Source organism: Patagioenas fasciata, chromosome 4, assembly GCF_037038585.1.
Source record: "Patagioenas fasciata isolate bPatFas1 chromosome 4, bPatFas1.hap1, whole genome shotgun sequence".
Classification (NCBI taxonomy): Eukaryota; Metazoa; Chordata; class Aves; order Columbiformes; family Columbidae; genus Patagioenas; species Patagioenas fasciata.
The window spans coordinates 48683257-48706621 of record NC_092523.1 but is presented as its reverse complement, the minus strand read 5'-3'; the positions used below and the strand labels follow the sequence as shown (position 1 = coordinate 48706621).

The 23365-nt window shown below is 44.1% G+C and overlaps 3 protein-coding genes across 5 annotated transcripts; 2 read left to right on the top strand and 1 right to left on the bottom strand.

Annotated features, from left to right (window-relative positions):
• Positions 1–424: 424 nt before the first annotated feature.
• Positions 425–20446, bottom strand: LOC136100774 (probable E3 ubiquitin-protein ligase HERC4). 3 transcript variants are annotated; one of them, XM_065836124.2, is made up of 23 exons: positions 20068–20446; positions 18894–19026; positions 18179–18255; positions 17411–17632; positions 16552–16643; positions 15837–15967; positions 14954–15102; positions 14559–14635; positions 14172–14266; positions 12896–12955; positions 12232–12334; positions 11875–12055; positions 11370–11548; positions 10130–10228; positions 8850–8954; positions 8647–8769; positions 5421–5561; positions 5163–5329; positions 4086–4152; positions 3824–3903; positions 2616–2799; positions 2143–2242; positions 425–1638 (listed from the first exon to the last, which is right to left on the bottom strand). In XM_065836124.2, exons 1-23 carry the CDS (start codon positions 20240–20242, stop codon positions 1424–1426), a joined length of 2955 nt encoding a protein of 984 aa, XP_065692196.1. In that variant the 5' UTR covers positions 20243–20446; the 3' UTR covers positions 425–1423. The 3 variants fall into 3 exon arrangements, with proteins under 3 accessions (XP_065692196.1, XP_065692195.1, XP_071663922.1); XM_065836123.2 differs by having other exon boundaries at positions 5163–5332; positions 20068–20328; XM_071807821.1 differs by lacking the exon at positions 18179–18255 and having other exon boundaries at positions 5163–5332; positions 20068–20200.
• On the top strand, positions 5682–6149 carry PYURF (PIGY upstream open reading frame). Its single transcript, XM_065836128.2, has 2 exons — positions 5682–5836; positions 6002–6149. Exons 1-2 carry the CDS (start codon positions 5700–5702, stop codon positions 6147–6149), a joined length of 285 nt encoding a protein of 94 aa, XP_065692200.1. The 5' UTR covers positions 5682–5699.
• Positions 6158–6841, top strand: PIGY (phosphatidylinositol glycan anchor biosynthesis class Y). Its single transcript, XM_065836129.2, has one exon. It carries the CDS (start codon positions 6158–6160, stop codon positions 6386–6388), a length of 231 nt encoding a protein of 76 aa, XP_065692201.1. The 3' UTR covers positions 6389–6841.
• Positions 20447–23365: the final 2919 nt, after the last annotated feature.

Genomic DNA, 23365 nt, shown 5'->3' with positions numbered 1-23365 from the left:
AAAACATCCTTTTAACCGAGCTGGAAATTCATAAATAATGCCTACGTCTTTCCTGGAAAACTTTTACTAGCCTAACAGTCACTTTCAAAAAAGCTTTGTATCGTATACTGGCACTTCAAAGAGGCAGCCTCCCTGATCCAAGAGGGTGTGCATGTGATACCCAACACAAAGACAGAACAGGAGGTAGGAACTGCTGTCTTCTTCTCGCTTTCAATGTTATACATTCATCTATAGCATATTCTGCACCAAATAGGAAAGACCCTGACTTGTTCAGCCCATGCAATGCATCTATTTGAACTACATTTACATCAGCCTTTGGCTTCTCTTGTGAGTAACTTCCCCATGTTAATGAGGACAGAAAACACAGATACACCGTCATGCATAGGCAGCTGCATAACAAAGGAAGAACACAGCTACAAGTGTGGAAATCTAATAAATCATCATTTAATTGAATACAGTAAAAGTCTTCATTACATATGTATGTCCACTGACACATTTAACACACGAAAGGAAGGAGGAGGACTGCTGAAAATTCATGATTGTTGTCACTCTCTCTCTTTCTTTCTATGTTTTTACACAGAGCAAAATACACAGAAAAATACCTCCTCTGCCTTTATGTCCTGCCTGACATGGTCAATATCCTGCCAGTGCTACGCAGTTTTGGCAACAGGATTCCAGCATCCCTGCAAGCCTCATGTACATAGCTGTTCTGCAAGCCTAAAATTTTGTTTGATTTAATTGCCCAACATGTCCTTAGAAGATATAAAGAAGGACAACAAATATAACAGTGATATCACACTAAATAATAAAAAGTCCATTAATGTTTTACAAATGCAGCTTTCAATAAAGCCTAAGAATGATCAGATCCTCATCCTAAGAACTTCTCTCAGATAAGTCAAAGGCTATATTCAGGTGAGCACGGACTGCTCTTTCAATTCACAGTTTGCAGGAAGAAGTCTCCTCAGCATTACTTACTCCCCAAAATAATCTTTAACTAATACAGATTAAAACTTTGCCCTAGCTGCCTCTTGCAACAATGAATGCTTAGCATGTACTGGCTATACGCTTAGTAATGTTCAAATTGCAGAATCCCCGCTGCTGAAAGCTCACCAACTAAACAAGACCAGCACAAGGCAGAGAAGATGCACATAGACGTAAATAGCCTGGGTTATCAGCTTGTTTCTTTGAAGCATGGTAAACTTTATAATCCTAACTTTATAATCTAACAATCGGGCAATCTGGTCTAAGCTCATTTTTATAATCTGTATAAAATCTCAATGAATACACACACTCAAGTGTATAAAGTGCATTAAAAATAAGCCAGTGTGGAAACCAGTATATTGGAGTAATTAAGATAGAAATATAACACGTGAAACGAGGACTTGTTTTCCTACTTTTGCTTTAAAGTGCTTCTTACCAAGAGTTAGCGCAAGCCAAAATTTTCATTATGCTCTATGGTACAGAGCAACTTTTTCTTGAGTATTCTTTTATTGCTGTATCTGGGGAGGAACAAAATACGTCTGCAAGTATTGGCAAAAAAATAGCACTCATCTGGATTTTCTGCTTGAGGATCTACAATATAAAAACTAAAATGTTCCATTTCACAGGCAGGGATTCGATCAGATCCTGACAAAAAAGCTGAAGGGAAAAAAGAAAAACAAAAAGCAGTTAGTAAACTGAAAACAAAACAAGATGTTATCAGAGAATGAAAATCATGAGGGGAAATTAGTATAAAACATGGCTATTTCTGTAAGTTAGTTATTTTGCTTTGTTGAATTTGTACCTGAATATATTAAAGTCTCTTGCTGATTCATAATAATTATAAGCCCTTTTTTACTTTTCCTTATATAGTCTGCTCACACAAGTTGAGGCCTCTGACCAACAACTGATAACCACAAAAGTAAGACATAAAGTAATTGCAAGGCTCAAGGCAGTCAGATGTGCTCAGCCAAGCCTCAAGGGAGGGGAGGAGGCTCAGAGCTGTGTCTGTGCAATTCTTTGTGGCTTTCACTAGAAAATGGGGGGAGGGAGCATGTCAAGAGCTGTTCAGAACTAACATATTTTTCATGTGCAAGCATCTAAAATGTGTGTTGTGGGGTAGAGAAAAGGGCTATGAAAAGTTTAAAATGCCTGATATATTACCAAGAAACATCTTCTTTTTTTCTTCTGGGAGTTTATGAAACACAGCCCAAAAATTCCTGATGGTTTGATCTAACTCTTTATAGTGTATGTACTTCACATTCTGTCAAAGAGATAAAAATAAACCAAGCCAGTTAATCCTCATTATTCCCATACAGCCACAACAGTTTATCTGATAAATTTCATAATCCTGTTCATAGATATTAAAATCCTCTTAACCTCTGGAATCTGCTTGTTCATTTGTTTTCCAAAGATTCATATGACAATCCTTGAGCTACAAATTGATTTTTAATCCTGTTTATTCTTGTACCTGATATAGATTTGAAACACACTCAAAGTAATGACACAAATTAAGAAAAATAAAGTCTCTTGAGCTTCTGTTTCTTTGTTCATGACCTATGCACTCAACAAAACAAGAGGTCTGAAAAACTGTATGGTCAGCAGATATGGCAGAAGTATGTGCTTGTATCCAATACCTTTTCCAGCAGATTCCAGTCAAATTCTGTGTGTCCCTGGATAACAATCTGGAGCTCTGCAGGGAGAAATATCTTCCACTGCTTAGCTGGGCAGCCTCTTAAAAACCCTTGCATGAAGTCCTCAAATGGCTTCTGTATTGATTTATTGAGCACATAGTTCACATACAAGTCAACAAATTCTTTCCTGCAAAGATAATTTGAATCAGACAAACAATGCAATAGGTGTTTTTTTAAAAGGAGAAATACAGAGAACTTTCTTTCTTTATTCCAAAGGACCTGCTCTACTATAAAGACTCAGTCTTTACTGAGAGAAGTCATCACTGGCAATTATTATTCACTGAATAACAGAAGGATCAACACAAATAAGAGAATGCTGGCCAACATGGATTCATTTTTATAATACTCTTTGTACTTCATGTGAACCCTCCAATGAGATCCTGTCAGACACTTCACTATTAAATGGAGCATAGCAGACCTAAATGTGGTAAATTCAGCAAAACTCCCACTGAGTGCCCAAGAATTAACCTGAAATCAAAATAAATATTGGCACTGCTAATCAGTACAGTTTTAATCTTCTGGTTTTGATGGGGATTTGTTTAGTGACTTTGTACTTGTACAATCAACTCAATGTAAATGCTGTACTTCAACCTTCCTAAACATCATTTTTGTGCACCTCTGTGGGTCCTCAGATCATCTGTGTAACTCAGGCCACAGAATTTCTCTCTCCTCTGTGCTGAGGTTAATATTGACACAATACCATACTGACAGATTGCTCCTTCTCTGTTATATACAGGATACATTCCATATATGTAACTAAGCCAGAAACATTTTGCTCAGAAAAAAAACCAAAACACCACCTTATAGAGGTGTAGCTATTGCTGGAGCTCCCAGAGGTGTTGTATTTACCTGAAAATATTCTTCAGGGGTATTTTATACATTTGTTAGGAATTTCCCTGATAAGGCCAGGCATCTCTGTATATGCAGATGCCAGGAAGTCCAGGGATCCCCTTCTTATCGACTGCTTGCACAAACACTCAATGTCTAGAGCATATGCAGCATGTACAGCAAGAACTGAAAGCATACAACCTATTGCACCAAGACCAACGGCTCAATGCTGATGTTCAATGTTTTCTAAGAGTATATGGGGATGAATGTAGATATGCTATTTCACACACTCAAGACAACAGGATAAGAAAAATAAAACTGACCTGTTATACTTAGTGACAGGAATGTTGGCACCATTTTCTTTAAGTTCAACAGGAACCATGGAACCTCCTTCTTCCATTATCTACACAAATAAATTAAAACATTGGGTGCTATATCTATATAGGACAGATATAAATGTGCTACATCTAACATTCTTTCCTTCTGCAAGGCCTGACACAGCACTTCTCTTAGTTTGAGTTTACAGACAAGTTGTGTCATTTGCAGTGGGACACGGCATGTCTGAATGGCACAATAATGTCTTACCGTGAAGTCCATGTCCAGGCTCTCAAGGACTTGATCACATTCTTCATCCAAAATTCTCTGAAGGCTCCTTTCGAAAAACAAAGGGGCAAAGAGAGAGGACAAATGATCATGCAAAGCACTTTCAAATTCCACTGAAAACCATCCTTTGACAAGCAGATTTTAAATGCATATACATATGGAACACCTATATTCACCTCCATATATGGCCCTAAACTGATCTGTACACTTACGTCCTGCTGCTGCCTCAAGCTGAGGGCAAATGCCTTTGCCTTGAAGGGTTTCAGGCAAGTCCGTCCCCATGCCCTGTGGGGATAACTTTACACAAAGTTCAGTGGTAGGCTTGGACCAAAGCCTTGTGAGGAATTAACTGTGGACCAGTGGGATGATCCAAGAGAACTGTTTTGGGGTGCGGCACCTCTCAAAGTATTGCAAGCAACCTGATATTTCAGTCAGCACTAAGGGCTCTTTTGCATTTCAACGCACTCGCTGCCTTCAGGAAAGGGGTTCTCATCTTCTTGGCTGTTTATAGCACTTGCGTGGAACGCTGGGCTTCAGGGGCATAGCTTTATATTGGTGGCAGCAGCAGCTCTCCCAGCTATACCTGCCTGAAATCTCCTTTCCCAGCCTGTAGAAACCCCACTGTGGATTGTCAGATCTGGCACAACAGCAGCATATGGTAACACTGTGCTTGTGTAATATCACTGTGGAAACTGGTAATTAGTAAATCAGAAAAAACCCTCAACATTAGTAACTGGGTGCTTAGTTCTTCCACAAAGCGGTTCTGAACTACATATTCAGTGTGGACTTTAGCTCGCATGGACCAGAAATCTGTTCCCTTGTAAGCCATGGGGTCAGCTTTTTATTTTGGCGATGAAAGCCCCTGTCTGAGAGCAACATTCATGCCCTGGACAAAGGCAACCTTGATAATCTGTAGCTTTTAGCAGCTCTGCGATGGCAAATACAGCTGTCAGAGGTACCCCAAATACGGCCTTGGGGATCTCTGTGCGCATCCTCAAGTCAGCAGACCTGCCTCAGCCATAGCTTCCCAGCAACATCTGGGGCCTGCCTGGCTCGTACCGGCCTGCGGCTGGCAACAGCTCCTCCAGGTCGCCGAGGTCGGGCTCCAGGCCCAGCAGCTTCTTGTAGAGAGTCCTGGGGAAGGGGAAGGGCACCGTGTACCCGTTGTACAGCGCCATTCCGCATAGCGTCCCAATCTGGAAGAAGGTGTGCTGGCTGCTCGGGGCCTGCTTAGGAACAAACACACGGAGAACAAGCCGTGACTGCTTTTTCCCGGGCGCAGGCTCCCCGCCTGCCAGGGCCGCGGGGCCCGCTTACCTGGCTGGGGAACCACAGCAGGCCGGAGGCGAGGTGGTGGAACGGCCCGGTGTCGGGCTGGCAGAGGGTCCTGGCGGCCACGCTGAACAGCTCCCGGCCCAGCCCACCTTCGTCCGCTCCTGGCTCGCCCTCGAACGACACCTGCGGGCACCGAGACACCCATAGCGCCGGGGGGAGCGGCACCGCCACCCGCGGCGGGGAAGGCGGGCGGAACCACCGTGCGCGATCCGCGGCGCAGCCCGGGACGGACTGGCGAACGCACCGGCGCGGGGAGCGGCCATGCTGCGCGGCGGGACGGCGGCGCTGCTTCGGGCGGCTAGCGGCGGCGGGCACGGCCAGGGCACCAGTTTAGCGCAGCCGCTGGAGCCGTCGCTGCTGCGGTTCCTGGTGTGCCCGCTCTCCAAGCGGCCGCTGAGGTGAGAGGCCGGGGCTAGGGCCGGGGCCGGGCCCTGAGCGGCGGAATGGCAGGTCTGGCCGCCCGCCCTTGGCCTGCAGCCGCCCCGTGCCGAGCGGGAGGGGCTGCCAGCGGCAAACCCGGTCATTCACTCCTCTTGTTTTTTTTCCCTGACTTGCCTGGCCAGGTACGAAGAAGCTACCAACGAGCTCATTAACGAGGAGCTGGGCATCGCGTACCCCATCATCGACGGCATCCCCAACATGATCCCCGAGGCTGCCAGGACGACTCAGAAGAAGCCGCCAGCCGAGGGCTCGAAGGAGTCAGAGCAGTGACGGGACTGATGGCCGGACGAGGCCTGCTCCCCTCCCTGCCCACCCTGACTGTGCTCATTCCCCTCCTGTCCCTAGCAGGCTTGTTTTACTCAGCCAGTGTCGATGAAACCTTCCCACAGGGCTGCACCAGCACCAACAGCTTGTGTTTCTACAGTCTCCTGTTCCCTGTTACAATACCGGTTTATGTGTTCTTCCACCTGTGGACCTGGATGGGGATTAAGCTTTTTAGGCACAACTAGTGTGAGGTGTTGGCTAAGCCCTGGGCTTCTCTAAAGCAGTGCAGTTTATTTAATCTAATCAGGTATTGAAGTTGATTTGAGAGAGTTCCTTCCTAGCACCAGTGACTCATCATTTTCCTAGTAGTATCTGGAACTGTATTAAGTCATCTGCAGCACCCTATTACTTAATTACTGCTAAGGCAGATAAAGAGGAGGAATAACAAGAAGCACTACTTCCTTCTTGTGTATTCAAGTGGATTTGTAGTGGCACTAATGAAGATCTAGGCAGTGAGCATTTTTATGGGGAAGAACTTATGAATGAAATAACTGATCTTAAATAATAAGCAATGACAAGATGTAGCAATATGAATCTCTCTTTGAATTATGAGCTTTGGTTTTGTTTTGAATTGATGTGTGTTATTGAAATGTCTCACTGTCAGAAGAATATAAAATAAATTAGATGTTTAATAACAAGAGTTAAATGAATACTTTTACTTGGAGGATACCCATGTCTATATGTCCAGTAGCTGCTTGTTTGCCTTTTTTTTTATCTTGAAAGAAATATAAAAAGATGGGGAAATGACAGTTCTGCAGAAAAAATGTATTTGTGCATTTGGGGGTTTTATTAGAGTGGCCTCCAACATATTCCAGTGTTTGCTTAGGAGATCTGTGTCCCTGTACTATTTGTTAAATGTGTCTGAGTGCCCAAGTTTGATAGCCAGGCTGGGTCGTCTCCATTAAAGAGGCATCTCCTGACAGGTTAGAGAAAAAAGAACTCCAACTGAGTCCAGGATTTGGTAGTTAAGCTGGCAGCTACAAATTCTGTTTAAGTATGTAGATCAACTTTCCCCTCAGTAGAGGGAACAGAAAATACTTTTGCTGAACATTTCAGCCTTCCCTGTTTTCATTTAAAGCAACAACAGCAAACGGAATGACAGACCACTATGAGGTTGTCACTTGCAAAGTTCTTGGTACTGTCTGACAAACTGTCTTCACAGGACACAGCTATGAAGGGGACAGGTTAATGCCACAATCTATTACAAGAGTTTCTTTTTTTGTGTTTTGTTACAGGGTGGTTTATATGTGTACCACAGACACATAAATGTCCTGTGCCTTCTGGAAAAACTCAGAAATGCAGCACCAAGTTATACATACTGCAGACCTCAGTGTCTCTTGGCCAGATGTTAATAATCCAGTCAAACTGACTGGGCTGCTGCTGGGCAAATAATACTGTGATGCATGGTATGAAAGGCAGTGACTGCAAGAGCACTCAAAGGCTGTATTCAAAGGCTGACTGTAGCTAAGTGCAGCTGTTTGTCATGGGTCCATGTACAATTGGTGGAGAGAGACTAGCTCTAGAGGACAGTACAGAGCACAAGCCTGACTGGCTCTGTAAATAAATGCCTTTTTCAGCTGATGTAGTGAGGAAGGGGGAAGGAAAGGCAGCTCTAGGAGCCATTGTGAATCTTCTCCCAAGTGTATAGGAAGGAAGAGCTCTTGACAGCTCTGGCTGTCAAGAAGGTTCACATGGAAAGACCCAGACATTGGTAACAGGGCAGAGGTTGATCGTTCCCTCTGCCCAGGCATGGTGCCAGGCTCTGACAGCCCTTGTGTCAGTGATTGGCAAGGCATGTGGCCCCCAAGTTGAGCTCTGCTCTGCCCAGGTGCTGTTTTCACATCAACCATCTAATGGCTTTTGTAGGGCAGGGCTAGCATTGCGATACCTGAAGAAAATACAGCTGCGAGAACCTTTGAGTTTGTGTGGAAACCACTGACTGAAGCCACACAGAGACAGCAGCATTATCATCAGCTTTCCACCTCTCTTGCTGGCACTATCCTTTCTGTCCCTTCAGGCAGCATCTCCATGCGAGAAATGGCTTTTGTGGCTATGTCGCTTGCTGGGTCCCCAGCCACCAGGTTTTTCCACATACAGCAAACTAGCCCAGAGTCTTTAAAGTCAGCCTAGCAGTAATAGACTTCACCAGTTACCGTTTTCCTGAGCAATCCTATTACATTACCCAAAAGCAACTTCATGGTAAATAGCACTGCCACTTGCATTTAACTTATGCTAACAAAGCTTGATGGCTGTGGGGAATAAGAATGTAAGTTACTACCCTCCAGATTTACTCTATGTCCTCCATGGAACATGTTTCATAACAATTTGATGCGAAGTTTTGGTTTTTGCTCAGCAAAGACCAAACCTCTTCTACCAATACTTCAGTAACACTGAAAACCAAAGAACACTGCAGCATAACTAACAATACGATTTGGTATCTTACCTGTAAGAGATTCTTAAACTGCTGGGTTGATGCCTTATTTAAATGGGTCCATATGTCTTGGAGAAGACACTGTCTTTTGACTGGAAACCGCCACAGCTTCATGGTCGCCACTATTAAGGGTATCTGAAGATTGAAGTAACAATGTGTTAGCAAGTGTGTTTCTCTCTTATAAATTGAAAAAAAAAAAAAAAGCCCATACTTACATCACTCGAATGGCTGGCCCGAGTGTTGCGTTCTGTAAAATGAACCATGATCTTCCCTTGTATGTCAAAGATGCATGGATACCTGCTCAGCATCCATAGGGCTGTCTGAAATTACAAGGAAGGAGGAAAAAGACGTATTGATTTTCTCTTACAAAATCAAACAAGTTTGGGGGTACATGGGCAGACTGGACTGCTAGTCTGTACCCTGGCAAACTCCTTTATCTCTAAAACACACCCCTGTTGTGTACACGAACACTACACCAACAAAGGCATGCTGTCTGCTAAACACTCCTGTGAGTGAGAAACCCTGACAGAGAGGCACCCGAAGTGTCTGTGCAGGCAGACACTTGTGTTATAGTGCCCCAGGAATAAAACAGAGATGTAGTGATCTTAATAGCATTTTCCATAATTCCGCTAAACCAAAATGCATAGTAAAAATGTCCTAGATAGCCAAGCTATGGTACATTGTTGTTAAAAACTGTTTGCTTTATTATCTGTAATACCGAAGTAGATATTGGTATACAAAATAATCTAATTCAAGGTGTTACACCTCTAGTGTGATAAGGCAGCAGCTTCAGGTAATGTACTATTTGGCTTTTGATTCTATACTGTTTCTCAAGCCTTCTCTTCTGCTCTGATTAATTGGTACAAAATTGGTACATTAGCAGATGAAAGGTTATGAAAGAGGTAGTTGCCCTTCGAATTTCAGCCAGGCATTTTTTGCCTAAGGAAGCCCCTACTATCCACGTTTCCATTTCATGCTGCTTCCTATGACACCGATGCATTTGGTAGCTAATTTTCCCTCCTTCATGTCATCAAGAAATGAACCACTTCACAGATTGTTTTCTATTACCACAGCTTTGGTTTTAGATATAAGTAAATTGAAATGCTCGACAAAGTTTCTGCATAAAAGTTTAAAGACACCTCACAATATTTCTGTTATTTAAACATAGTGAAATCCAGAGCAACAAGAACTGTAGCAATCATCGCTCGTGGTGCTATTTCACACTAAACACCAGTTCAAAGCAAAGAGCTGCTTAAGATGCTGGAGGACAGCTCTCAGAACCAGGGGTCATTGCTGGAAAGGCACTATTGTAGCTGCTAAAATACTGGGATGGCAAATGGGTTGCATAATGTAGAACAGCTAGAGAACTAGGGAAAATGCATTGTCTTTGAAAAGTACTGGGCTAGAGTATAGAGTTGACTTCCATATATATTGACTCATTAAAAATAATAAAAAAAAAAAGTGGTTTGCACTGCTGGTAAGATTTTGTACTTACTCCTCTTATATCAACGAAATGACACATACAGATAATCTCTTTCACTTCAGGCACATAGAAGTTGTTTTCTTTTACTCTGGTACCAGTTCTGGAGTTCACCTGCAGTGATAACAAGCAATATGAAAACGAGTGTCAGCAGATCTAGTAAGCTATGTGTCTGTGTGACAGGACAGGACTAAGGAGTAGCAAGGCTTCTGCAGAAAGAGCTCCAAGATTCTGCACAGTAGTGGAAGGATAGAATCATTACAAGCAGCACAGCAGTCAGCAGTGAGAAGTCTCAGAAAGCCATTGAGGAAAGCAATTTCCATTTACAATGAAGATCCCTTAACGAAACTCCATCAAAAAAGGTGTGTTTCACTTTGAGTGTCTTTCATGTTGTTGGACAGTCTGGAGCTCCCTATACATGTTCATACTTCATAAAAAGATATGATTTTTAGGGGGACAGTGAAATGTAAAGCTTCAAATGACGTAAGCACTTATGGAGGAATAGGCTTGGTGCACTTTTGAGTCTACTTACCTGGATAAACACAGATTCAAGAGTCTAAACTTAAAGGCCCAAATCTGCATTCTTGGCCAAAAACATATTCAATTTTGAACAACATTTAATGATTCTCTCTGATTCATACTAAATGCACATTTGAGCTCTTAACTTTCCTAAACTTTTGACATTTCAGTAGGAGAAAGGATGGTTGTCAAGAAGAATACAGTTATTGCCCATTCCCCTTGTTTGCATGCAGCTAAAGATGCCCTAATTCTATTGTCCCAGAAAACTTCTCAGGTAACAGGCTCTTAAAGCACCACACAGCATTACTGTGGCAGCCACAGTGTGCCATGCAGGCAGGTTGTCTTTTACATACTGTGAGCAGTTACTGGGGTAAGAGATCTCACCAGCAGAAAGGGGAATGGGCATGCTAGATCATGGACAGCAAATCCATAGCTCTGTACGCATCAATACATGCACTCCTCACACCACTGAAAGCATCCCTCCCCCTGACAGAGGCTATAATATGCATCAGCTCTTCATTTCTATAGAGGGATGTCCAGGCACAACGTAAGAGCAGGACTCCTTCGAAGTTATGCTTGTGTAGAGCCAAACCGATTCCTGAAGCAACCCCACATGAGAAGGCCCCATGTTCCCTTGTAAGAAGAAAACTCTGAGAATTCAACAAGTAAAAAGGATTAAACTACTCTAACTCATACTGTTATGTCCTATCTAATCAGGATCCAAATGCTTTCTCACCTGGTAAAGAATCTGCAGCATTTGCAGGGTCACTGTTTGACGTGGGTCCAGGTGGTAGAGGCTTCCTAGCCAACGTCTGACATCCTTGAGAAAGTCAGACAGGATCATCTGGGAAACTCTCTGATATAGAATGACCAGCTGCTTGAAAAAGGATGTTTCTAGATTTGACCACAGGCATTCTGTAAATAAAACAGCTGGTGAAGTATTTGTCACAGGTAACATGCAAATAACTGCAATTTGTGTGTTAAGCCACATTTTCTCTTTTTATCAAATGAACTAAACAAAAAGAAGCTTAATTTTGCACTACAAAAATTAGTAAAATTCAGACTGAGATGATTTTTTTTCTTGTGTCTTGCTGCGCAGTCCCCATGTTTCTACTCTTACCAAATGCATTTATTTCAGGCAAAACTATGGAACAAATTACATCAGTGATACTAACTCTTACTTCGCAGCCAAAAATGACCAGGCATTTAAATCATTCAGTGCTATCATCATAAAAACCTACCAAGCGTTCGCAGGTTGTGTGGCTGGAGTTTTGTGATGGTTTGTGCTACCCGCCTGAGAGCATAAGAGGTGTTAAACTCTCCCTGGAGAAGGAAAGGCAAGATCAAGTAGACTCTGAAATTTTCAGGTGAGATGGGAGAGGAAGACAATGATGGCTGTAACTTCAAAATCCCCTTTAACACCTTCAGAAGAAAAACAAACAAACAAAAACACAGAACAGAAACAAGGGTTAAAAGTGCAATTATGTTTTGTCAAAATCATAGATGAATTAGGTTGGCATGGAAATTCCCAAGTTTCATGCACAAATCTAGAGCTTCTCAGTATCTGTATAGTGGGAATCTTTATATTGAATCCTTACCTCCCCGAAGACTTTTGGCACCTTGCTGACCTTCTCATAAAAATGTTGCACTTCTGCCATGTCTACACCTGAGACTTCTTTGGAAGTTTTGAAATGTTTGTCTCTATGGCAAATGTAAAAAAGAACATCAAATTATGTGAGAAGCTGTTTTTTGTTACTGAGTGGATAGTTAAGCATCCTAACATCAGAAAATACTCAGAAAGTTCAGCCCTGGCTCCAGTGGGTATATATATAATTTTGTCTGTTCTAAGAACACATTCTCACTGGGGTGTAACCTGATTAATATTCTGTCCTTCCTGCCTTGTGCAGCTGTGCACTGTTAAGGGCAGGCTTCCTGTATTCCACCCTAAAATGACTTGTACTTCAGTGCTGGGAGGAGCTATTATGGGTCCTTTGGGAGCTGTAATATTGCCTAAATGGATTATAATCATCTGTCAAATGCCACTATGGGATATTCTGCTGGAATGTGAGCTTCTACAGCAAATTTCAATAGGACTGGGGGGATAAAAAACTTAATTTTAGCTTGGGCTTTGAAAAATTAAGACTTGCTTCTTGCAAATCAAATACAACTAATCTTCTCTACATACACAGGCTAAAATTACACTTTCTGGTCAGTTTACATGCAGCCAATATATTCTGTTATGTTTTAGACAGCACACACTACCTTTTTGCCAGGAAGCTTCCGTTGATGCAGGCCTCAGATGAAAAGATCAATCCGATATTCCTGACAGTAAAAAACAAACTGAAGTCAATCCTTTCAACATGAGTAGCAGCTTCAGGTTTTTAATTCTGAAAGAGCAAAAACTGGGAGTACCAGTGTGTCTGCACCTGAACACAATTTTTTTTTTTTTTTAGCACTAATTCATTGAGAGTGTTGCTGTGTCCTGATGGGTGCTGTGATGGAGATAGCTTCTCCTGATGGCTGGGGACCTTATCTGGTTTTATTTGTTATGCAAAATAAAAGGCACCATGGCATGGGAGGCAGGAGGAACCCCTTCACAGATGGGATCTTTGTATCACACTGAGGAAAAATCTATCAGGGGATCCATTTGCTGCTGCACAAAAGCTGAGTTCCCAGCACCTGAAGGAATGCAAGACTTACTACCTGTATTCCTGGTTCTATTCCTACTGAAGCAGCTATTTTATTACAAAGTTTTCTGTCAGGCCCTTCCTGTTGAGATCTGGAAAGAATCCTCCCTCTCTCACCCTCTCAACAACTGCTTTCCACATGTTCCAAACTGTACCAAAAGTAGCCAGGGAAACATTTAGATGCAAATTAGCCAATACTTTTAAATGCTCAAAATCAGCAGCTGCAGTCAGACTTTCCCAAATAAAATAATCTCACACATAAGATCTGAAAAAAAGACTACACAATTGTAATTCTCGGCCATAAGTGTAAGGCTTCCCACAGCAGTTTATACTTACTGCTATTGAAAATGGGTAATTAAAGAAGGGATCACTGATTTTTAAATGCTGACACACAAAGAACGTTCCAGTTTGGATACTCTGAATTATGATTTTTGCAAAAGGCATCAGTCTGCAGACTGAATCTTTCTCTGATATAACTTGTCAGCTCTTCATCACCTTAACAACCATTCTCTGAAAGAAGAGAAGGAAAGGATTTCAAAGACAGGCAGTACATCTGCTCTGTTCCTGCAAAAGGGTTGTCAAAGGGCTGTCGCTTATCAACATCTCTTTTTCTTGTGCAAAAACTAGGTAAGAAGTGCTGATACAACGTTCTGTCTTGGCCAAATTCTCAACCATCACTACCTACAACAGTGTCCAAAGAATAATATTTTTTAGATAAATCATGTATTGAGGTGGGAAAAAAAAAAAAAACCACCAAAACAAAACCAAAAACAAACAAAACACCCGTCAAACAATGAACAAACCACCAAAAAAAAAACAACCAAAAAACCCCCAGCAGGTTTCTGACTTACTTTTTTAAACTCTCCCAGTCTTGTGTACTGGAACTAGAGATCCATGCATCCACATCTTCATCCTTCAGAGTGGCAATTCCATTCAAACAAGAATTCTGTGTGAAATAAGTAAAAATAGCGACAAGATTGCAAGTCTAGCAGATGGGATATTTTTTTCAATCACTACAAGAAGATTTCAGTCTAAGTATGAATAAATTAATGGTCACCCAGCACCATCCAGATGCATTAACCACAGAACAGATACATAATTGCAATGCAAGTTAGTTTCTGGGTAAGCATGGAAAGAACTGCAACTTGGAGCTCTAAAAGCAGGATGGAATAAGCAAATGTTTCTAGCAATAATGTGAACAAGGCAAAATTAAAAGCCATGATCAAACGTGCACCTACCTTGTTCTTCTTGCAGAGGACAATACTTCGGTTTCCTCCTGCAGTAATTTCAATCACCTTTTGTGATGTGTTGTTTTCTGTGAAAGAATAAAAAGATTTTCAAATAAACATTTAAAGATACAGTCATTATCTTCAGGGAGGTCAGTGCACAGATGTGGAACAGTAAAAAAAGCTCTCAGATAGTAGCTGTCTGTCTAAAAGTTGATTTTATGTGGCTATTACCCATGATGATAAATCAAACAGCCAATCAAATTATCCACTGTAGAATCTGCTGGGATGACCAAACGAGCATGAGATATGAATGTTAGACTCTCAGTGTAAATATGAAATCATGAGAGCAAACATCTCCCTGGAAGAAACAAATACAGATTGTACACATCTACAGTGGTCATTACCCTGATGGGATTTTCCAGTATTCACTGGTGAATCGATGGGAAGTGGTATCAACTGATTAGGCTTTCTTTTATCTTCCAGATGTCCTTCTTCATCAGAACCAAATGAAAAGACTTTGTCCAAGGAGGGGACATAGACCAGGGTGTGCTGTCTGATCAGAAAAAGAAAAATGGTCATAATAAGCTAATACCACCAGGCTAGTCAGAATAAAATTTACAGATACGTTTTCAGAGTGGATAGCTGAGGCTTGTCTTTCTGAGTCCTGACAGTTCAACTAGAGAATGCCTTTAACCGAAGTCTTAGGACCCGTCCTTGCATAAACATTCAGCAATAAATGCGTGGACCCAAATTGCCAATACTGTCCATTAATGTTTGTGATTTACTGTGGTTCCACATACAAAAATAAAGTGTTATGCCCTGCTAGCTGCACAGCCTTTTATGTTTAAATGCAAATTCTGTGCTGCTGAGCCTGATACAAAGCCCAGGAGTTCCAGAAAGGCAGAATGAAAATGGATAATTGTCACCCCTCTTTTGTTCTTTCTAAGGACCCAGTGGATGGGAACCTGGTAACTGTCTTGATGCAGGTTTCTGACAGGCTTTTGCCGTTTGGAACCCAGTATACCCTCTATTTCTTGAAAGAAAAAAACCCACAAGGGTTTCTGGTGTTCTTTGCAGCCCTGCCTCTCTGCTCAGCATGGGCTGAGGGTTGTGCTTTTACTGGGGCTGTGGCAGGAGGGTGGCTTACACCTGAACAGTGGACAATATTCCGACAGTGCAAATCTACTGGGATGCGGCAATTTGAACATCTTGGTGACTCCCCTCCTTTCTGCTCTGCAGTGATTCGCCTAAGACCTTGGCCTCAGAAGGTTATTGGTAGTTTCCCACCTGCCGCAGGCAATCTGAGAGACTCTTGCTCCCCACAGCTCAGCCACCAGACGAGGCACAAGTTCATTCTGAGTGGAGTTGTGACCAAGCTGGCCAGACCCTCCTGCTCCAAAGGTGCACACCAACCCCTCCTTGAAGATGAAGAAGAAAACAACAGGATCACTACATTATTAACAACATTCAAATGGTCACGATTGAGAGTTAGAGTCAGCAAGACACAATATGTTATAAGGGACTTGATTCAAAACATCCCTAATTCTAACACAGGTAGAGTCCACTTCACATTAAGCCTAATCTTACATTGTCTAATGTCCCAATCATCTAACTCCTGAGGAAAGTGATTTAACTGCTGAGAATAACTCCCTGTTGCTTAAGAGTCTTACTTGTATGAGTAAACCCTAGTGAATTAGCTATTGTTCACATTTTCTGAAGTCCTCAATATGCTATAAAAAAAGAAAATGTTTTCAAAAAATACTGAAAGTTGAACTGCACCTTTTTGCCCCAGGATTCCCATTCACCATCTCCCTGCAAAAGTTTGCATGCAGGTGACAGGAATCTGAGCAAAGGGAAATTTTCCCACTAGCTTATTTAGTATCCCTTAGGGATCATCCTCAGACTCTGATGGAAGCAGGTGTTTCTATTGTGTTGACTTTCAGCAGCGTATATTTTCTCCGAGGGTGAGGGCCCAGATGCTTACCTTCCACTTCAGACTCACCTTGGAGAGAACTGCTGTATGATCTGCTCCACATGAGACAAATACAGTCTTCCAGTGCTCTAATGCTTTTACGTAGGATGGGCAGCCTCTGTCTGGAAAGAAGACAGTACTGCTAAAGTGAAGGAGAACTGGGGAGTCTCACACAAATAAAGATTTAGAAAAAAAGTTTTTAGCACTTTTTAGTCCTCTCTTACAGCAATTAATGTATTTACACCTTGGGTCTGAGTTCCTTCCTACCCTGGACAGTAACATAATCTTTCTCATAATGTTCTGTCTTTTTCATAGTGTTTTCTTTTCATCTACATTAAATCCGAAACAAAACACAGTTCTTTCACATTTGCTTGCCAAAAGGTACTTGGCTTCAAAATATCTGACTCTCAAGGGTCAGATATTGGACTGATTAGATGCCGCTGACTTCAAGGCCTGTCCGGCTAGGGCAACTCTGCTCTAGCCTTCTAGGTTTGAAGACAATGGCTGATTTTAATTCTTATCACACCTTGCATTTACAGAGAATTAAAGAAGGCAAAGAGGTATAAAGTCAATTTCCTTCATACAAGACTGCCTGGAGAGAGAACGGGAGCGGAAAGAGACCTATGAGACATACAGTTTTATGAGCACATGCTACCCTGTTTGTCACATAAATTCATCAGAATACAGCCCCTAAATCCCTTGTCCCTGCATGTCTTTCCTGGGTAGGATACAATAGCTCAGAAACAAAGAACTTATCCAAACATACTTTCGCCCAAAAACTTTCATGTCCCCTGCTCTTCTAAAGCGGCTTGACATTTCTGAGCCAATCCTGTGTCTGCAGTGAGCTCACTGACCAGGAAAACACCCTCCTACTGCTGTTCTTCCTTACCTCTTGTGTCCCCGAGTCCCAGCTGTCCAAAATCATTCTTTCCCCAGGAGTACACAGCTCCAGAGAGTGACACAGCAACGTTGTGAGCTCCTCCAGCAGCAATTTGAGCAAGTGGGATGCCCTTTAGTCTTTCCACCAGCTGTGGCTTTGGGATGAGCGCGGTTTGCCTGCTTACTCCAAGTTGTCCATGGGCGTTCTGGCCCCAGGTGAAGAGCTCACCTCCTTCACACACAGAACAAAAGAAAACAGCTCAGCCTCTCTGCTTCCCTTGAGTCTCTGCACTTTGGGAGTGGGAGTAAAAAATCAGTGCTGTTTTCAGAGATCTAGCTCTAAGGTGAGACCATCATTTGGAGCCAAATCTCCCTGTTTGCTTCTGATCCCTTCGCGGCAGCCCCATGCTGCTTGTGTGACTCAGGACAGCAAGAATAAAGGCAGGGTGCTGCAACCTATAAAGCCATACTTGCAAGAAGTCCCTAACCAAAGGGGTGGTCCAACTTAAGAATGAGCAAGTCTGGTGACTGCAGAATGGGGTGGGCACATCTGCTCTCCACAACACACCTTTGCAGAGGGGTAGTGCTAAGGAACTGGAGAGAGACAGAGCTGCAGGTCCCTGGGTGCTGAGAGGAAAGGGCGCCGCTGATACCAGGTGCACTTTGTGTTCCCTACCCATCGATCATTACTCTCTAACAGTGTCACCACTGACACTGAGAGCAAGGTTGCCATAATGTGACTCCTGTTTGGAGGAAAAATGTGCTTGAAAGAGGCTACCTCTGGAGAGTGCCATGGCATGCTGGTCCCCACATGCTACTTGAACAATATGATGGTCTTCTAGTTCTTTCACCAGCCTACAAAAATAAGGAAAAAAAAATCAAAATAGATAGATGCTGTGCCATGAGACAAAGGAAGATCTCCTGCTCACCAAGGCCTAGCATGTTTAGCAGGAATTATGTGGAAAAATATAGGTCATCTGTAAGTTGATTCACCCTGCTCTTATGCTAGGTGCACTAAGTGATTTGATTGTGGTTTGCACCGTGGGAAGATGGAAGAGTACCAGGCTCAGCCCTGGGCAAGTTAACAGAAATCCCACAGCAAACTGCTGTGCCATTTTTAGATGATGGTTATCCTCCCAGACTAATTGGATGGTGGCAAGGTTCAGGTGTGCTTGGCTCTTTCACCCACAGCTTTCTCAAGCCACATGTGGCTTGCAAGTCATCTGCATTACTCTGCTATATGCTACTAAACCTTACTAAGTTTGAGAGAAGCCTGTCTCATACGCATCTCAAGCAGCTCAGAATTTGGTACTATCCTCAAAATCAGTGTACTTCTTGCTGGGTAATAAAAGAAGATAAATTTTGGGTACTGGGAAAGAATGTGTTCCAGTTCCCTCTCTACAACAGGAACATGCCTCAGTCTCTTGGATGTCACCTTTAGGAAAAGTGGGCCACCTTCTCTGACTGTTACCATCCATCCCTCCACTTCTTACCTTGTCTTAGAGCAGTGAGCTGAAGCAGTAGCCCACTGCTCAGAAAGCATCCCATCAGAGGAGAGAACTAGCGTATGTGTTTTGTCATGGTTTGAGCATCGCACCTCCTCATTCCTCTGCAACTGCGTGTGCTCTGAAGAACAAATAAGGACAGGCATGACGGTCACGCTAAGGCTGCAGGCATCTTAACATCTCAGCCTCCTCCTCAACATCTCTTTGTGGTATTGCTTTCACCAAGAGTTTCTACTCCTCAGGAAAAAGTGAGACGAGTGTGCATGACTTATTTTCCCAGGCCCTTTGGGGTTTCAGTGCCCTATCCACTGCTTGGTTTCATGCTAGCCTCCTGGCTAGCACTAAAAGACATTTCTCAGGCTGCTGTGTCACCAGCTCCCAAGACAATAAGCAAAACATCAGCAGTAGCATACTCTGTTACTTTTGCACTGCTGTGGAGAGTGTCCTGGGGAGATGAAGCACCTCCTCAGGTATTTGACAGCCCCAGATTTGTCACAACCTTGAGGATACGATGCCTTGAAGTCAGATGTTTTACAAGACACGGAAGAACCAATTCACATATTGCTTATTTACAGTAGAAGGAAGTCCCTTCTTGTCTGCAGCTGAGAGTCTGCAGATGCTTTCCTGACCCTGAGGCACCAGATCTACTCTGTTAGTGGCATGTGGCCCTACTACAGCACAAGTGTCTGAGAGCCAGGATGCCCAACTGTGAGAGATGGCCATCAGCAATGCTTTCTGATTTATCTAACCACTCTGGAGGCTGTCTGCTGTTGGCAGACTCACTACACACCCTTCTCACACCTCCCCAGCTTAATCACAACGTGCAACCACAAAAGAAATTCATGTCCATTCCTTGTCATGATCTCCCTCCTTCCAGTCTCCCCCGACTGCTGCGCTCTGGGGCATGTTTGAGCACCTCATGTCGTGGTTCGATCTGCCCGAGAGGCAACAGCAGATTATTGCAACTCCAGCTGTTTCATCTCCAAGGACCCGACCCTGCCCACGCAGAGACCCGTCCCGGAGGGTCTCACCGCCCCGCGCACGGCTCCGGTGGCGGCTCTGCCCCCGGCCAGGAGGCTCCCACTCGCGGCAGGGCTCCAGACGCCCCCGCCGCCCTCCCCGCACCGCTCCGCTCCGCCGCGCCGCTCCCGCCGGTCGGTACCTCCTGTACTTGGCGGAAAGCCGTTCGCCTGGTCCCGTCGCCCGCCCTGCTGCGGCTGCTGCCGCTGCTGCTCCTGTCGCTGCTGCCGCTGCTGCTCCTGTCGCTGCTGCCGCTGCTGTCGCTGCTGCTGCTGTTGCTGCTGCTGCTGCCGCTGCCGCCGCCGTCCCGCTGGCATCTCCGCTCGCCGCCCGTCCGCCAGCTCGGCAGCGCTGGGTGCACGGCCGGTGGCAGCGGCGGTGACAGCGCCAGGAACGCCCCGCCCCGACAGGGAAACGGAAACCGAAACTGGCTCCACACAGCGGTGGGAGGAGAGCCGGCGCGGCGACTTCTCGGGATCTCCGCAGTCTGAGAGTGCAGAGCTGATAGACTCCGTAGCTGAAACCGTGTGAGCTGCTGGGCTCTGGTGAAATCGCGGCTGTCATAAGCGCACGGGTGCTCCGGGTGGGAAGAGACTGGAGATCAGAAAGCGGGTAGAAGGATTTTCCATGTGGAAAAGGCACCCATTTGACTTCATTATTCACCTATGAGGGTGACCTGCCTGTGACCATCCTTTAGAGCTTTCTGTAAGCTCAGAGACCTACTCTGCTGCTCCCTGTATCCTAAGTAAGAGCCCGCGCAAATTCAGAGGGGCTACTTGGCTGGCTGAAGTCAAGCAGCAAGTGAAATGCCCAGTTTAGAAATACACGGACATCTAAAATCCATCTGCTTCTCACATGGTCTTTTCTATTGTCTGCTAAATCTCTCCCTGCGTTCAAAGACCCTGAGAGTTTCCCCCCCAAGAAAGGGCACCTCATTCACCCCACCTCCCACTTTTCTCACTGGAATGATGTGTGCAGGACCATCTTGATGATGAAATAAGGGATACGCATGAGAAAAATAGATCAAAACACATAACAGCATTTTCATCGTATTCCTAACAGCTTCCACTTGAAATAAATAAGTTACGCTTTTTCTATGGATAAACAACGTTTAATCCAATTCCTTGGTTGTATTCTTTAAACATGTGTTCATTAGAGCATGGGCAAAACAGTGCTGGGTGCGCGGGGGGATTCACTCCGCCCAACACGCACACTTTTAACAATAAGAAGTGTGCTTAAATACAGTAAGGTATTACATATTCATAATGACCCCAGGAACGCCTATACATATTCATGAAGTGAGTCTCAGATAACCACTTCCATAGCCCCTCCTTGACCCTCCCCTGTTGCGCCTGCGCAGTGTCACTTGGTGAATTTGAGGAAGGGTCTTTAGGGGTCTTTGGATGAAGGGTCCTTCAGCTTCGTCACAGTGGACTTTTTACCTTTGGCTCATTATGAGGAACTGGCTGGAACCCAAGCTACCAAACTGACTGAAACTAGACCGGCGCCCCCTTTCTGCTGCAAATCTTGGCTATCTTGTCTCCTCAAGGTTGCAGCTGGTGCTGTAAAACTTCTTATCTCGGCATTTAATGAAGTCCTGCTTTTTTAGCACAATTGGTTACATACAGCTCTAAACTAGATATTAATTATGTGGTTTAAAATGTTAGCTTGTTAGTAGGCCCTTATTATATAGTTGCTTAACCCTTAAAACGTTAGTTCCCTCTATCAATATAATTTCCTAAACAAGTTTCATAACTTTTTACATAGAACTTAACCACCTTTTTCCTTTGGGTTCAGAGTCCGTGCCTCATTTGGTTATATCTGTAAACATTAAACATCTTAGCACGAATCACAACTGCATTTTCCACACAGTGATGGATTAAATTCAATCTCCTTAAGAAAATTTTATGCTAAAGAATACTAAGCACAGATTTTGGTGGGGAATTCTACAAGACTCCCAAGAAGCACAACATTAATCTACAGTTTATACTGGTGTTCACTGAAACACAGTAGAAAATTTGTTACTGAGACACCGAAAGCATTTAATATATTTGAATGGAGCAGCCTGTGGTGCACAAAAAGGCACACAGAGGACCCCGAGGTGAAGAAAAAAGGATGTGAAGGAGCCATAGAAGCGAGACAAGGTGAACCTGGTGCGTACAGTCATTGCCTTCACCCAGGGAGCAGCAACCCAGCCTGTCTTTCCCAGCCACTTCCCTACAACCGCTATGGGGACCTTATCTCCTTCCACCCTTCCACCAAACATACAAGGGTCTTGTGACCAATAAATACCCACCTAGAGCTGTGAGACCAAAGCATGAGCTACGAAGGGACACTAGAGGTCCTTCTGTACCAAAGTATGTACTAACACCTCCTTGGGAGAAAAATACCTGCTCCAAGCAGAGGCAGGAGCACTTGCTTTGTACTTGGCACTGAAATTAAGAGATTCGAGGGGAGGAAAAGAAACACTTTGGTGTCCTTCTTCTGTCAGAGCTACATTTTTCTTCCTGCCAAGTTGACTGCTGACAGCGACTGTGTGTCAGAAAGGCTTGCTCTGGTAAGCTACCATAGGTTCCTCAAACACCCTGTGGTTCTCTGCCCAAGAGGCATCAGGGCTCACGATAATCTCACCAAAAGGAATATGAGGGCCCGTGATGGAGATGTTTAGCAACTGGCAGGAGACAGAGGAATTAGGTGAACTGCAAATTGGTTTTCACAGCTTAAACTGGGTTTGACAAACATGTCTGTCTGTACTTTGGCCATTTCACCCCTTTTCATCAGTACTATAGCAACTTACCCATACAGGAAAAAACAAACAAAAGCAAACACTTCCCCACAACTCCCTCCTCCCCCTCGTGTCAAGCACTTCAAGTTTGGCATAGTGCTTGCTTACAAGGGCAAACGTCCTCCCAGGAGAACAGCATGATGCACTTCCAGAGTGAGGGGAATGGAGAAAATCAGGAAAATGTATGCAGATGCCATGATGTCCCAGGAGGAATGTCCCATGGAGGGCCCCAGGGAGCCAAGGAAGTGTGTGGCAGGGGCCCATTCACACAATGTCACCAGCTGAATGGGCATGAGCAAGTCAGTCCCTCCAGAGTAGATTTGATAGCATGGGGAATGTGCAGCCCCTCTTGGTCAGCCTGTCTGATTCACTGCACCGGGCTGCTCTACATGGGAAGGGACACGATGACCCCCAGCTGCCCAGCAAGGCTCAGACACTGGCAGCACACACTGGGCAGTGCTGCACACCCCACTTTCACAGCAAGGGACACCTACTACCTCCATCCTTTCCCACTCCAGGGTACCCAAACAGTGCCAATCATGCAAGCCCTGGCAGTACAAGGGCTGAGCATCACCTCAACCTGGGCTGCCCTGCACAAGGTGCAGCCAGGTCTGAGGGCAGGGAATGAGTGCAAGGAGAAAAAAGAGCACTGTGG

Excerpts from the sequence above, each read along its gene's own strand:
- PYURF (XM_065836128.2), top strand. The coding sequence starts at position 5,700 with ATGCTGCGCGGCGGGACGGCGGCGCTGCTTCGGGCGGCTAGCGGCGGC. Across the intron at positions 5,837-6,001 it reads CTCTCCAAGCGGCCGCTGAG|GTACGAAGAAGCTACCAACG; the intron begins GTGAGAGGCCGG and ends TTGCCTGGCCAG.
- LOC136100774 (XM_065836123.2), bottom strand. The coding sequence starts at position 20,242 with ATGCCAGCGGGACGGCGGCGGCAGCGGCAGCAGCAGCAGCAACAGCAG. Across the intron at positions 10,229-11,369 it reads TGCTGCAGATTCTTTACCAG|GTGAACTCCAGAACTGGTAC; the intron begins GTGAGAAAGCAT and ends TTATCACTGCAG. Across the intron at positions 5,562-8,646 it reads AGTTTAAGAATCTCTTACAG|GTGTCGTTCGAGGGCGAGCC; the intron begins GTAAGATACCAA and ends CGGTGCCCGCAG.
- PIGY (XM_065836129.2), top strand. The coding sequence starts at position 6,158 with ATGGCCGGACGAGGCCTGCTCCCCTCCCTGCCCACCCTGACTGTGCTC.